The 16,117-nt window shown below is 46.9% G+C and overlaps 1 protein-coding gene across 1 annotated transcript; it reads right to left on the bottom strand.

The window, feature by feature from the left end:
* Window positions 1-12,585: 12,585 nt before the first annotated feature.
* Window positions 12,586-14,863, bottom strand: RTP1 (receptor transporter protein 1). The gene is made up of 2 exons (XM_039234189.1): window positions 14,592-14,863; window positions 12,586-13,105 (listed from the first exon to the last, which is right to left on the bottom strand). Exons 1-2 carry the CDS (start codon window positions 14,861-14,863, stop codon window positions 12,586-12,588), a joined length of 792 nt encoding a protein of 263 aa, XP_039090120.1.
* Window positions 14,864-16,117: the final 1,254 nt, after the last annotated feature.

Here is a 16,117-nt window from a genome sequence, read left to right as displayed (position 1 = left end):
ATACACAGGTGACTACCATGAACAGAATACACCCAGAATACGCTCTATGCTTGGGAGCAGCGTGGAGGCAAAAGAATAGCCACTCTGGTATGGGGGCAAGGGAAAGAAGAGGGGACATCAGGAAGGAATCTCAGAGGAGATGATGGTAGCACTGACCCTTGAGGACGGTGGGCATTCCCGCAGGTGAAACAGAGGGGGGCCTTCCAGGTGGAAGGGATCGCAAGAGTGAATGTCCGCTCAGGTTTTCCTCATATTACACTAGCCTCTCCCACAAAAATGTTTGTTTACTAGGCCCAGAAAAGAAAAAGGACATGGTGCTGATTCTGGGATCAGAATCATCATCTGAAATAGCCTTTCTCCTAAAAGTCAGACAACTACAGAATCTGAAAGAGCCTCAGGATTTGTGCATAAATACTGACTTCTGGCTGGACCCAGTTCATCTTATTTCCCTTTATCCTTATTCTGAGGAAATGTCTAAATGCACCCTGGAACTTCAGCTTACCCTTGATCAACAAGCATTTAGCAGCCCCTGCACTGCTGCTAAGTTTCAAGAAACCCAAACTTCTCACAGTTATAGAAGCAGAGGGTTGGAGTGTCTATTAGGACCATCTTATCTAGAGGTGGGAAACTCATTACCTCCAAATGCAGCCCATTCCAATTCAAAATGTGCTGCCTCTTTAGATTGCCTTTTCTATGCGACAAAAATCCATCTCCCCAGAGTATAGTTTGTAGCTGTGATTCCATACCATGAAATCTGTTATTTGTAATAATGATCATGCCAGTTTGATTAGCAACAAAAGCTATTGTTTTTGTGAATAGCTACACATTTGTCCCAATAAACATCTGCATTGAAGCAAAGAATTCTGTTTGGCGTGTATGTTTTTCATGCACTGATGACTCAGGTAAGTTGTATTTTCATTTTTTCAACACTTCTCTGAATCTGCTTAGTATCACTGTACCATGAAGAGAGATGGGGAGGGGGGGGAAGATCATACTGTCAATACAATAGCATGTCTTAGATTTTTCAGGTCAGTTCTGATTAAATACCTTGTCCTATTATTACTTTGAATTATCAGAATAGGGCGCCTGGGTGGCTTAGTCGGTTGAGCGTCCGACTTTCGCTTGGGTCATGATCCCGCGGTTCATGGGTTCGAGCCCCGCGTCGGGCTCTGTGCTGACTGCCAGCTCAGAGCCTGGAGCCTGTTTCAGTCTGTGACTCCCTCTCTCTCTGACCCTCCCCTGCTCACACTGTCTCTCTCTCTCCCCCCTAGAAATAAATAAAAATTTAAAAAAAAATAAATAAATTATCAGAATATTCCAGGATGCTAATCTTTCAGCATCCAAATTACATTTCTCGATTGTCAACAACTCCCAGAATAGAAAAAAAAATTTTTTTAATCATGTGTTCCATTGTTTGCTTCAGAAAATATAGCACCATGTCTATAAATACCCTCTTCTGAATTGTAGTGTGTACTTTTCCTTTGCTGTAAGTTAATCTTATTTCCTGATGGCAGGAATCAGAATTAGCACCAACAAGAAGCCCTTCAAGCAAAGATAGGTAAGATCAGGGTGGGGAAATCTATACCAATACCATGTGGCAGAGATGGTGGCCAATTTGGGTCTAGAATACATCTTGAAATCAAGAGCCTTAGGTCCTAGTGCAGCACAGGTTGACACTCTTATCCACTTAATTCCTTCATCTATTAACTGGCAGAAAAATCTTTGCCCTACCTCTGTCTAAGGGTTGTAGAACCAGATGAATTACCATATAAGAAAGAACTTTGGAAACTAAATGTGGCTCAAATATAAAAAGATCTGTGGGAGGGGCGCCTGGGTCGCTTAGTCGGTTAAGCATCCGACTTTCCCTTGGATCATGATCTCGCGGTTCATGGGTTCAAGCCCCGCGTCGGGCTGTGTGCTGACTGCCAGCTCAGAGCCTGGAGCCTGTTTCAGAGTCTGTGTCTCCTTCTCCCTCTGACCCTCCCCTGTTCACCCTGTCTCTCTCTCTCTCTCTCTCCTAGAAATAAATAAAACATTAAAAAATTTAAAAAAAAAGATCTGTGGGAAATAATCCCTACATTTCTGAGCATTTATTATCTGACTGAGACCACACTAAGCTCTTACATAATTCTCTCATCTAGGCTCACAAAGTATTATTATTCTCTTCTCCCCATTTTACAGGCGAGAAAACAGAAACAGTGAGGTTAAAAATGTAGCCCAACCTACAAACACCGACACCCCAGTAGCAACAAGCACACCTAATATCCAGATTTTGGTTTCTAACAGTATTCTTCAATAAAAGGACCAAGGTCTCCTTAAATAAATGGCTCATTCTAGGACTCGCACAGAAAATAGACAAGATGGGCCTGGAGTATGTTGTTCCAGAGAGGAAGGTAGTCACACACGGTGATGGGGGTGTGACAAGGGGACACAGGGGCCAGCTGGAAATCTCTAACGGCCAAAGCAAGAACACTTTGAGCAACAAAAGAGAAGTGGATTGTAACCCAAAGTATAAAGTAAATATCCATAACTGTATACTTACATGAGTGATTTAATAAATAAGTAAATGAGGGAGAATAGATAAATCTTCCATGAAGAATGCCAAATAATTTATATAAATAATTTGCTCTCAAGGAGATGGAGCATAATTTTCCCTCCCATAAGTGTGGGCTGCAAATAGTGACTTCCTTCCAAAGTGTACAGTATGGAAATGGGGGAGCTGGGGAGGTAGGGTGGCAGAATAACTTCAAAGTGGATAAACTAACAAAAACACTGCTCCAGCCCAGTGATCATAGTTAATATCAACAGTGATAAGTCATATTGATAGTATGTGACCTTGATACACCATAATGAAAATAGCACTGTATCTCTGCATTATTCCTCCATTCATCTCATAACCCCAGCCTAAAATCATGAAAAACAGATCAGAAAAATCCCAGCTGAGGGGTAGTCTACAGAACACTTGAACAATACTCCTTGGAATTGTTAAGGCGATCCAAACTACCGTTAAGTCTGAGAAACTGTCCCAGCCAAGAGAAGCCTCTAATAGGCTGAATTGTATCCCTAAAAAAGATACATTGAAGTTCTCATTCTTAGGACATCCAAATGTGACTTTATTTGTAAATAGAGTCCTCGCAGATAGAGCTAGTTAAGACAAGGTCATACTGGAGTAGGGTGGGCCCTTCATCCAATATGACTGGTAAGCTTACAGGAAGAGAAGATGAGACACAGAGACAGAGACTTGTGAGGGAGAACACCATGTGACGATGGAGGCAGATGTAAGCCGAGGAAGGCGAAGGGTCACTAGCAACCACATGCCGGGAATAGGCAAGGAAGGATTCTCATCCCCCCCGCCGGCCCCAATCCCAAGGTTTCAGAGGGAGCGTGGCCTGCCAATGCTTGATTTCAGACCTCTAGCCTCCATAACTATGAGACAACAGATGTCTCTTGTTTTAAGCCATTCAGTTTGAGATGCTTTGTCACGGCAGTCTGAGGAAACTAACACAAAGCCTAAGGAGACTTGACAACTAAATGTGACATGGGACCCTAGATGGCCCCCTGGAACAGAGAAAGGACATTAGGTGAAAACAAAGGAAATCTGAATCAAGGATGGACTTCTGTTAAGAATCAATAACACATCGATACTGGCGTATTAATTGTGATAACTGAACCATATTAACACAAGATGTTAATAATAGGAGACACTGGGGAAGGGTTTATAGGAATTTTCTGTACCATCTCTACAATTTTTCTGTAAATATAAAGCTATTTTAGGGAGCCTAGGTGGCTCAGCCTGTTAAGCATCTGACTCTTAATTTTGTCTCAAGTCATGACCCTAGAGTCATGAAATCAAGCCCTGAGTCGGGCTCTGTGCTGACAGTGTGGCTCTGTGCTGACCTGCTTGAGATTCTCTTTCCCACTCTTTGCCACTTTCTTGCTCTCTCTCAAGATAAATTAACTTTTTTAAAAAAAAACTATTTTAAAATTAAAAGTTTCCATTTTTAAAATGTGACCCAAGGTCCCTCGATCAGGAGTTGGGGAAACTGGGATTGTAAACCAGTTCTGATAGCCTCTGGGGCCCAAACCCTTACTCCACTGGTTCCCAGTGGTTCTCAAGGTAGGCTGCACACAGGAGGCACCAGAAGTACCAATGCCTGGGTCCTACCCCCCAGAGACTTGAATATCACTAATCTGGAGTAAGTCCTGAGCATTGGTGGTGGGATTAAAAGTTCCCCACGTAACTCTAATGTGCATACAGTTTGAGAACCACATTTCTAAGCTATTCTGCCAGTGTGTGGCCCCTGCAGAATGTTGGGAGCCTCTGTTCCCCCAGCGTGGGTCTTTGACTTAGGTCATGTGGCTTTTGGGAAGCAGAGATGAGGTAGGGATGAGGTAGGCACACTGCTGCTCTAGCCCACAATCCAGAATGTTGTATGACTCTCAGCCATAAAATCATCACTAAGATATCTCCACATGAGTATTTTCCTGGAAAGAACAGTCTTTTTTACTTTGCAATGGTAAACTGAAGAAGGGGAACACGTTCCAGGCATGGGTGAACAGCATATACAAAAACAAGGATATGAAAGGGCAGTGGGTGTTTGGGGGAACCTCAGTGACTTGGTGTCCCTGGAGAACCAGAAAAATTGGGAGAAAAGAGAACACCATCAGGAAAATCCGAAGTGCAGGCCTTAGATGCTCAGCCTGGTTTCGGGAATGGGGAGACATCTGAGTTTTTGAACCAAAGGGAGATATATGATCACTTGACCTTTCCAATGAGGCCTTAGTGCAGAAAAGTAACTGAGGGAGAAGACACCAAAGGTAGGGGACTCAAGATGGCTTCTGACATCAGGCAAGAGACCTGCTGGTCCTGAATGAGCGCAGGCCTATAGGGAGAGAGGACAGGCATCTGCTTTTCAGAGCTCTGATTACTTAGGGCTAAGTCTAAAGGAGACACTGTTAAGAGATTCCCAGCTTCTGTTAACACTTCAGGGGGAATTAACAGAGAAGCAGAGAGAAAACAGGGCACAGACCAAAATCCAAGGGCAGTAATGGCCTTCCAGGCCCCTGGTCTTTCTGTGAGTTGCAGGCATTAGTGCTTATCCCCAGGAAGGTAGGCATGGGGTTCTCTGAATTTGAGAATTTGAGGGAAGGACACAAACCAGGTTTTTGCAACCATCTCCTGGATCTGATGTGTGTTGGCCTTTCTTTGGAGAAGTCAAGGAGAATTGTTTGCATGTAAAAACACAGACTCAATTCCCAGAAATAAGTTTCTGATGCAGGGAGAAGAGCCAAGACCCTTTCAACACCTAGGCAGATCACAAAGACTCCAGGGGGGTCCCCTCTGAAGAATGGGGTGTTAGGACAAGACAGTATTATGACAAGGAGAAGGTGTGTCAAGCCCAGACGGTGCCCCGGAGCAAGCGTGCTAAATCAACAGATTGGCATGGGTGGGAACACATCTCCCCCACCATCTGCCAGTCCCAGTGGAAGATTCTACAAATTAACAGGTTATGACCCCAATATATACCACAGGCCAGAATCAAACAGAACAAGCCCTGGTAATCTGGAGGGCACCATGGAGATGAGGTCCAGACCCAAGTATCAGAAGATGCTGACCTATTTTGAAAGAGAAGACCTTCATCTCCCCTTGAGCTGTTGACCCTGTGACATTATTCCACCGAGCCCATCTCCTGACACTATCTGGTTTATTGAATCCATGCCCGTTTAAGTGCTCACACGTGGCCCAGGCCTGCCAACGGGATCCAAGACAACAGAATTCTTCCTTTAAACAACTTTGACAACATCTCCCTTTGGTCTGAATTTGTGTGTCCAATGCCCAAACCCATACTGGCAGTCTAGGCCTCCCACAAAGCCTTTTAATTTTAGTGTATTTTAAATTTATGAAATACTTCAAACACACTAAGTAAAACAGAAACAGAAATTCATGTCCTGCTCAGACTTGATGAAACACTTCCGTGAGAGGGAGAGGGGCAGGACTCCCATCCAGAGAGCAAGTTGGCACCATGACAGAGAAGTTGCTTTGGGCCAGGGGAAAGAGCTCTGCACTTGACCCTGAAGGCCTGGGCTCCAGTCCAAGCTCTGCTGCCTGATGACTTCGAAAGCTCAAGCAAATCACGTCCTCTGTGCCTCAGTTTCCACAGCCCTTATGGGTTGCTCCTTCTATTCAACCTCTCTACTTAGCCCCAGGCTCTGTCCTTGGCCTCTTTTCTATCTACCCTCACTCCCTAAAAAATCTCAGCTAATCTCATGACATTTCTTATCATCTAAATGCTGACTGCTCCAATTTTCTCTCTAGCTTGGGCCTTGCCTCTGAACTGCTGTTATGAACATCCCACTGCCATCTTGCATTTCTCACATTGAATGTCTAACAGGATGCCTACAACACATCTCAAACTTTCCATGTCCAAAACCAAGCTCCAGACTTTGCCCCCAGATCTATTCTTCACACAGCCTTCCCCATCGTTGAAGGGGGTTGCCCAGGCCAAAGATTTTGGGGACTCTTTGGCTCCTCTTTCTCTCATGTCTGAGTCATCAGCAAATCCTCTCAGCTCTACTTTTAAAATATATCCAGACTCAATCCCAGTTGCCACCACACTGGAACAGGTCACAATCACCTCTTTCCTGGATTACTGCAGTAGCCTCCCAGCTAATCTCCTCTCTTTCATTCTTGCCCCTCCATGGTCTAGTCTCAACATGGTGATGGTAAATTGGATGACGTCACTCCACTGCTCAAGCCCTACAGTGACTTCTTGTCTCATTCAGATTAAAAACCAAAGTCTTGACAATAACCTGTGATTTACACTGTCTGACCCCCATTACTACTCTAATCCCTGTTACCCTTTAGTAATGACTACTAAGCCTGAACTGCACCCCATTGGTCTCCTCACAGCAGAACATTCCAGGCTGCTCCTATATCAGGGCCTTTGCACATGTCATCCCCCCTTCCTCAGTTCCTTCATTATTTTTTTTTTTCATTCCAGGAAGCAACTTTATTCCTGCCAGCACTGCTCAGTTGGGTTTGTACCCAAAGAACTGAGCCCTGAATGCCACGTGGCATAGTTTTTTAATATGTTTTTTAAATTTCTTTGTCTCCCATATATGGTAACACACAAACGCGTAGTCTGATTAAGCTGTCTCATGTTACAAGGTCATGAGGAATGTTGTCACATATGCATACAGTCAGGTTGCCTTGTGTTTTTTTTCCTTTCTTCCTTAGGGAGGGGACTCTACCACAATTTTGATATGGATTGTATTAAATGTGTAGACTGCTTTGGGTAGTATAGACATTTTCACAATGTTTGTTCTCCCAATCCATGAGCATGGAATGTTTTCCATTTCTTTGTGTCCTCCTCAATTTCCATCATAAGTTTTCTATAGTTTTCAGAGTACAGATCTGTTACTTCTTTTATTAGGTTTATTCCTAGATATCTTATGGCTATTATTTCCTTCATTATTCTTTAAATGTCACTTCCTTAGTGAGACTCTTCTTAGTTACCTTATCTAAAATGGTGACTCCAGCCCTTACTTTTCTATCCCCCTTGCCTACTTTATTCTTCTCCTTAGTATTTAACACCCCCTAATATATCACACATCATACTCAGGCTGTTTATTGCCTAGTTCCTCTATTATCCATAAGATAAATGACTTAGTCTCTTTGCTTTCCCCTCTATCCACAGTGCCTAGAGCAATGCCTAACATATAGCATGTACCCAATAAACATGGAAAAATATAGAAAATATGGAAAATCTTATTATGTCTTTAAAATGTTACTAAAACCCTATTAAGATGGAGTGAAGAATGATTGAGCTTATCTACAACATTTTTTAATGTTTATTTATTTTTGAGTGAGACAGAGACAGTGTGAGTGGGGGTGGGGCAGAGAGACAGGGAGACATAGAATCAGAAGCAGGCTCCAGGCTCTGAGCTATCAGCACACAGCCCAATGCTGGGCATGAACTCACACTGTGAGGTCATGACCTGAGCTAAAGTCAGACACTTAACCGACTGAGCCACCCAGGCACCCCTGAGCTTATTTTAGAAATGAGGGGCCAAACCACAGACTGAAATTCCATCGCTACCACACAAGTCCCTGTATGAGGTAGTACCTCTCAAGGTAACTGCCTTTTCAAACGCAAATATCACTATAGAGAGGCTTAATTAGGGTATGATGTCTACATGTTTGCCTTTAGAAAGGAAACGGGGAAAAGATCAAACTCCAAACCCACCTGGTCAGGCTGAAGTACAGAACTAGATGACCCCCCGGATGGGTCAGGATCAGGCACCACCGCAAATGCATGAGGACACTGCTAAGCTGCAGTGTGTGAACAAGGTCATGGCTAGCAGGGGCCCTTCAGATCACCTTACCTCTTTGTTTCACAAATGACGAAACTGACCGAGGGGAGGGGAAAGACTAAGCCACCCAAGGTCAGCAGCCTAGATGCCTAGATAACATCTAACCCAGAGCCGGGACCCATGTTGCCCAAATCCCAGGCCAATGAGTTTTCTGTGGCACAACCACCACCCCACCTACCCTCACAAGCTTCGTCACAAAATAGCCATACAACAGGCAGATTCATTTCCCTGGCGCATGTGGCAGTACCCACGCAGTGCCAAAAACTACTCCAAAGGAATTTCCTTAGCTGGGAGTCCTACAGAGAACCAGAATGGGACTTGGAATGAAACTAAATTCCTTTTGAGGTATTCCAGCCAATGGGAATGGAGCCCAGAAATCACTGGTGTTTTCTGTTTGGGATGATTTTTATATAGCTCTCTTTGAAGAATAAAGAGTGGCTACCATGCCACTGGAAAAATGAAGTCACTGCTTTGAAATAAATTTGAGAGGAAGAAAAGAAATGACTCTACATACATTTACATAAACCAGGTCTCAGTCTTGGACTGGGGAAGTTAACCCTTACCTTCCTTTTTCTTTTTTCTTCTTTTTTTTCCCCCCCTAAAGCATTTACCAGCAGAGCTGAAATCACAAAGAGAAAGCCTCTCGGGGACTCAAAAGGGAGGCTGCCAGATGAAAGGGAAAGGGGAAGAAGGAGGAGAATGAGCGTATGCTCTGTATCAGGCAACATTACTGACAGTGCATCATTTATTTCTCACAATAGCACGAGTATTATTCCCATTTTGATGAGAAGGAAAACGGGGCTCAAGGAGTTTAAGTAATTTGCCTTAGGCCATACAGCTCCTAAGTACCAGAACCAGGACTCAAGTGTTTCTTTCTTTTTTTTTTTTTTATTTATTTATGCGAGAGAGAGAGAGAGAGAGAGAGAGAGAGAGGTAGCATGAGCAGGGAAGGGTCAGAGAGAGAGAGGGAGACACAGAATCTGAAGCAGGCTCCAGGCTCTGAGCTAGCTGTCAGCACAGAGCCTGACGCGGGGCTCGAACCCACAAACCATTAGATCATGACCTGAGCCAAAGTTGGACGCTTAACAGACTGAGCCACGCAGGTGCCCCAGGACTCAAGTGTTTCTTAATCCTGAATTAATCATCTTCCCTGACTCTGTGCATATAATGCTGGTCAAGTTTCTTACTTTCTCCAGGCTTCAGTTCCTTTCCCGTGACATAATGGCCCTAGATCGAATCTGTCTTACAGCTCTGATGGTCTATGGACTCACTATGTTGGAAATTGTCCTGAGTTGGTAATTTTCTTCTTTCACAGGGCTCCTGACTCACATGAAGTGTTCTCCCATGGGGACGGCCGTGTCCCATGAGTGTGAGGGACATAATCAACACTGCACTTCTTGCTGACCCCACTCTGAGGATTTCAGCCTCTAGAGCCACAATTCAGAGCCTGTAGGTCTGCTCCTGGCTTGAACATCAAGACTAGTACCCAGAGGCTCCAGTGGGAGAGGCTGAGATCCTGAAATGTCTCTGAGAAGTTTATTTATAATGCCTAGGGTACATCTAACAAGTTCATCATGTGGCATGGGGCAATGTGTGCGAAGGAAGGACCGTCCCAGAGAAGCCTTTGCCAAGATGAGGAATAAGCCAGTAAGCAAACCTAGGCCCACCCCTCCTCATCGTTAGCAACTATAAAAACAATAAAGGAAACAGAGGAAGCTTCCATAGATAGTAAACATCTTCCTACAGAGGAGGAAGAGGCCTAATGCTTTTAAAAAAAAAAAAAAAAAAAAAAAGAGGCCTGAACTAAAACTAGGTGAGGGTTGGATGGCTTGCTCTGCCACTAGCTGGCAAAGGGACTTGAGATAAGCCACTTCCACACTGTGGTCACATTCCAGGAAGGATTAGAACCATAAGCAAGTACTTGTAACAAAATTTGATAAGCATCTGGCAAGAGTGGTAGAGCTCAATAATGGAGATTCGCAGAGAAGGACACAGCCATTGAGGCAGAGGACAGGCAGGACCCAGGAGTTCTGAGGGAAAGTCAAGTTCCCAGGACAGAGAGTAGGGGGTAAGAGGGAAGCTGAGTCCTGGGCCTAGAGAATCCAAGGCAGGCCATCAAGGAAGACCTCAGGGCTCATCGTAATAAGATTGGGTGCAAAAGGAAGTCTGTTCCTCAGTGAGAAGGCATGACACTAGGCAGTGCAGGTGAACCCCCGGCAGTCTTAATTTAATTCAGATGCTCAGGCCTCGTGCCCACAAATTTTGATTCTGTCGGACTAAAGTCGTAGGCTGGGAACAGACATTTCCTTAAAAGCGCCCCAGTATTTTGAAAAAACAGCCAGGGCCAGGAACTTCTGCAGGAAGCACAGCTCTCTGGGAGACAAAGCCTCTTAGTGTCCACTGGATCCCAGCACCCAAATCAGGGCTTGCCAGACAGAAGGTGTTTGGGATATGTGGCCTGGATAAAGGATGAGCACTGTGAAAATAAAGCAAAGGAAGTCAGCAGCCGGATTCTAGAATCAAGGGTAAGACCAGCCTTAGGCTGAGTCCCCTAGATGACCGACCAAGGGCTGCCTGCATCCTTCCTGACCCCCATGATCGGCCCAGACCTTGAAGCCAGAGCTGGATAAAGCCTTATATGGGAGCCCAAGAAAGCAGGAGGGAGGAGATGGGGGCAGGGGTCTAACAACCCACTCCATGTCGGGGACGTTGTGGGGAATCGTGAGCACACACTAATGACTACTAAGCCTGATTGAAGATATAGAGTCTTTATTAAAGTATCCCATCTTTATATAAGTGACCCTACTCCCTCCACCATGACAGATGTTGGTGGTGACTTTCCATTAAAAGGGGAATCGGTAGGGGACACGGGAGGAATCAAGTTATTAACAGAGGTGAGGCGAACGAGAACCCTCAAAAGCGCAGGGGGGCATCCCATCTCCTGCCTTGTGCCTCCCTCCAATCCCCATCCATACCTGTACCATCGGAAAGACTCTCCTCCCACCCCAAACCATACAGCTCCCATTTTAAAGTGATATACAGTTTTCCCAAATACCTATGCACTTCTCTATGGGTAAAGCACTTCAAGTCTTTAATGCTCCCTCTCTTTCTAATGACATCCCATCCCTGTGGTTCTTAGGTGGAAACTGATGGTTGGTGAGAGGGCCCATGCACGGCCAATGTAGAAAAGCTTCTCAACTAGGATATCAGCAAGGAGCCCAGGAGGCTAGGCCCCTGCACCTGTGTCATGGCCATCAGAACTGCTAAGAATCAGTGAGGCCGGGTGCCTGAACTCTGCATACTCCTCATTATAATAGAGGCTCGGGTCATATATCTGTTTCCTAGAGGTGTTATGCTTTGCATCTACACTCTACCTTCTAAACCTCCCCTGAAGTCTTTGTTGGCTCATAGGTGGCGGGTGGGAAGCCTAGTCTACGGAACTCCACCCAACCGCCATCTCGGAGCCATGCAGGCGTCAGAATCCACCCTGAGTGGAGAGAGGCTGGAAGCTGGGAAGCTGGGGAACAGAAGCAAGGGACTCTGTGTACCCAGCAACAAAGGGACAGCTTAATGCCTCCACCTCTTTCTCTTCCAGATAAACTTCTGCTGTGTGCATAGAAGCAGAGCTGTGGATAAGGCTTCTACACTAGGCACAGGCTAATTTCATGCTGCAGCCCCACACGTGGGACCTAATGAAGGGGAGCGGGAGGGACTTAACAAGAAAGCAAGAATGAGCTTATCAGCGTGGAAAGGCCTTTTGAGATCAGCAAGCCCTGTGATTTTCAAGCTTTTTTTTTTTTTTTTTAAGCAGTTGAACCCATTTTCATCCACAACTCTTCAATGCAACTCCAAGGTGGAAGTGTTTTGATGAAGGCAAGATGAAGAAGTAGGAGCTCGGAATGGACAGTGTAACCAGGGTGGGAACTCGACTCACCCGGCCTACCTTCCAAATCCAAAAGTCCCTGAGACAGCTAGGCAGAACTCTGGGGTCCTGGGTTGCACTTAAAAAAACCAAGGACCTAGGCCAAACCCTTAATTTTACAGACGGCAAAGATGTGTGATTTGTCCATGGCCCCCATGGAGTCAGCGGCGGCACCAGCACGAGAATTTAACCCACTCCCAACCCGGGTCTCTCTTTGCCCCCTCCCTCCAGCTGGCTGGCCCCCACGGGCCTTGGGCCCCGAGAGTTCCCCTGAGCCCACTAAGGGGATCTTAGACAGAGCTGCGGAAGGAGAACTGCAGGTAGATGATCAGCAGCAAGACCGTGGCCCAAAACAAGCACCAGGGTATGGAGCAGAAGTTGCAGCCAGAGCCCGCCTCGGCCTGCGGCTTGGTGGGGCTGGGAGCCCGCGAGAAGGTGTAGGTGGTGGCCTCCTCCTCCAGCAGCTTCTCGCTGGGCTTCCAGTGCACGATGCCCTCCTGGCAGGCCTCGCAGAACTCGCCGCGGTGCCGCCGGGTGTCCTGGCGGCTGGCCACGTGGATGCGGTACTGGCCGCCGCGCTCCCCGTAGCACTGCTCGCGCAGGCTGGTGATGAGGTTGTCCACCAGGCTCTCGATGTTCTCCTCCAGCATGCTCGACTCGTCCAGCCGCGCCGTGCCGCACTCGTAGCACAGCTGCTTGAACACGCGCATGCGCACCGAGCCCGCCCGCTGCTCGCGGTCCAGGTGCATGTGGAAGAGGATGACCACGTGTGGCGACTGCCAGGTGTGCCAGCACCAGGAGCAGTGGAACCTGCGGGGAGGGGAGGGGAGGCAGGAGGAAAGGACTGAGTGGAGATGGTGGAAACGGCCCCGGAAAGGCAGTGTGTCTACAGGCCCCGGAGGTCATTGGCTTCCCCCCAGCGTCTGTCCAGCCTGACCCCCCTTGGGTGCGTCGTTAGGACCAGAGCAGGCTCATCAGGAAGCCCCTGGCATCCGTCTTGCCCGTGTGCTGCACAGGCCCCTGCCTCCTGCATCCACTGCCTTCAGGCCTTGATCTTGGCGCTTTGGCTCTGGGGATACTTCGTCATCTGCAAACTGTTCGGGGTGTCCTAGATGGGTCCTTCCTGCTCAGACCTCTTTTAAGCCTCATAGCCGGGATGGCCCAAACCGCTGGGAAACGCACAATCCATCTGCACATTCTTACCTGTGAACGCTGACTGTGAACAGGCTAGACCCAAATCAGGAGAAAAATGACACCTGCTCAGCCTCCAAGCCAGTGCCTGGATTAATGCATCCCAAGGCCTAGAAGTGGAGGCAGTTACTGCCCAGAAGGGACCTTTGAAGTCACTTAATTAACCTTCTGTTTTACTCTTGGGCACAGAGAATAACGAAATGATCCATGTACGCACAGCTATAGAGTCAGAGCCAGTAGCCAGACATAACAGGTGCTCCATAGATTTTTCTTGAATTGAATTGGATGGACTGAACCAGGTCAGGAGTAAGGCCTTGCTTCTGACCCCCACGCTGCACCCCAGAGCCTCCCCATCTTCTGTCCCAAAGGGAAGCGTTACATAATAGCCCCGTGGACAAGAGTGCTAGAAAGTCATCTCAGATAATACTGTGCATCTGAATCACTGAGAGACCTTGGTGACATGCAGGTTCTGATTCAGTAGGTCTAGAACCTGGCTGGAGAGTCTGCATCTTTAACAAGTTCTAGATGCTGCCGCTGCTGCTGCTGGTCCACGACCCACAAGGCAGGGATCTAATCTAACCTCTCCTTTCACAAACGGGGAAAGTGAGGTCCAAGAAGGAAAATGAATTGCTCAAGGGCCATGGAGCTAATAGTAGAGCCAGTTTCTAGAACACCTCATGCGTTCAGTATTTTATGTTAAGTCAGGCTGAATTAAATAGATTGAAATTGAACTGTCCCAGGACCAGAGGACAGAACTCAACTTCCACAGACTTTGAGCCCCCTGTCTCTTGCTTTACAACCAATTTAGATTATCAAAATATGAAAATATGTAAAATGTCAGAGTTTAGAACTAATAAGTGTGTCCCACCTCTTTGTCAGAAGCGCCAGCTAGGACTCAGAGAGGGAAAGTTACACAGGAGTGCAAGGGAAGAGCTGGAATCAAACTTCGGGGTCTCACCTCCCAGTGAGGGACTCTTTCTCTGCCTCCCAGTCTACCCGAGCCCAACAGTGAAACTGACCCTAAGCGTCCGGGTTCTCTATATCTCTGCCTCTTCTTGGAAGGTGCCCCCCGGGCTGCCAGGCCCCTACTTCCTGGGCCACTCACCTGCCCGAGGCATGCAATTCCAGGTACTGCTTCCAGCCAGGGGCCAGCACGTTGTGCTTGAGGTTGGGATCTATGATGAGGTCCCAGCTATCGGCCGGCTTGGCCTCCTCCATCTTCTCATAGAAGACTTTCTTCCATTCACCTGTAGTCACGCTCTTACACATGGTCTCCTCGGTGGCAAGGGAGGGCAGGCTCCACCTAAGCGAGAACACGGAGAGAGAGGGCAGGTGTAGGGCAGGGCAGCGCAGTCTCCACGGTCTAAAAATCCTCATCGACAGGACAGGGAGGAAGCAGGACCCAGCTCCCTCCTTTGTCCGCACTGGAACCTGTTTCCACAGCAACCAGGCAGGGCGCCAAGAGACAGAGCTTGGGAAGGAGGGACTCTCCAAAAGGGTGTTTCGGGGCCCTGAACTGAGGCTCCGGAGGTGGGGTTTGTGGGTCTAAGTGACCTGAGACAGGTAGGGGGCCTAAAAGGAGGGTAAGCTTCAGACCATCTCACTCTGGCCTGTGAAGGGCACGCAGAGGTGAGGACCCGGGAGCTGGCTCAGCTTCACCTTGGTGCCCCTGGAGGCATCGTCAGCCTCCGGCTGCTATGGTAACCATGATGCCTTAGGGAGCTGAAGAGACATCAGGGATGGGAAGATGTGGACCTGTTAATAGACGCAGCAATAATAATAAACTCTCCACACTCCCACCCATTTGTGACTGGCACTATGCCATTTACAAAACCTATTGGCGGTCTTTTGACCCACAATTGTTATTGTCACTATACAGATGAGGAGGTGGGATTCATCTAGCGTATGAATGGCAGAGAGCTCATATCTGAATCCAAGCTATTGAGCCCATACTAATTCATTTAGATCATTCATTTTAAACATACCCCTGTGTCAGGCTCTATGCCTGGTGTTTGTAACTGGGTATGTACCCAGTAGCCAACACACAATGAGATCTATACTTTGACAGCCTTGTACAAGAGCAACCACCTTTGCACAAAGGTGGGAGCCATTGCATCAGCCTGGCAAGAGCAGAAAAGATGATTTTTAACCTGACTATAGAAGAAGAAGGCAATATCCATGGGGAAAACAACCTTTATTCTTTTTTTTTTTTTAATGTTTTATCTATTTCTAGGAGAGAGAGAGAGAGAGCGCGCGTGAGCAGGGGAGGGTCAGAGAGAGAGGGAGTCACAGACTGAAACAGGCTCCAGGCTCTGAGCTGGCAGTCAGCACAGAGCCCGACTCGGGGCTCGAACCCACGAACCGTGAGATCATGACCTAAGCGAAAGTTGGATGCTTAACCGACTAAGCTACCCAGGTGCCCCGAACAACCTTTATTCTAGGTGTCTCTCCTGCCATTTTTTAATAAACGACTTTCCTTTATAAAAGTCATAGAGTTCTATTTAGAAAAATTGTAAAATACAGATAAAAGCAAACGTAATACTCTTCCTAAAACCCATGCTCAAAATAATCACTTTTAATATTATGATATATACATCCTGACTGCCATCTATCTGTGCATGTATGTGTGTC

The sequence above is a fragment of the Hyaena hyaena genome, unplaced genomic scaffold (assembly GCF_003009895.1).
Source record: "Hyaena hyaena isolate Hyena2069 unplaced genomic scaffold, ASM300989v1 scaffold_84, whole genome shotgun sequence".
Lineage (NCBI taxonomy): Eukaryota > Metazoa > Chordata > Mammalia > Carnivora > Hyaenidae > Hyaena > Hyaena hyaena.
Note: the sequence above shows the minus strand (reverse complement) of the source record. Positions and strands in the feature narration are given on the sequence as shown.

Coding starts and splice junctions, on each gene's coding strand:
- RTP1 (XM_039234189.1), bottom strand. CDS start 14,863: ATGAGGATTTTTAGACCGTGGAGACTGCGCTGCCCTGCCCTACACCTG. Junction 13,106..14,591: donor GAATTGCATGCCTCGGGCAG/GTGAGTGGCCCA, acceptor CCCTCCCCGCAG/GTTCCACTGCTCCTGGTGCT.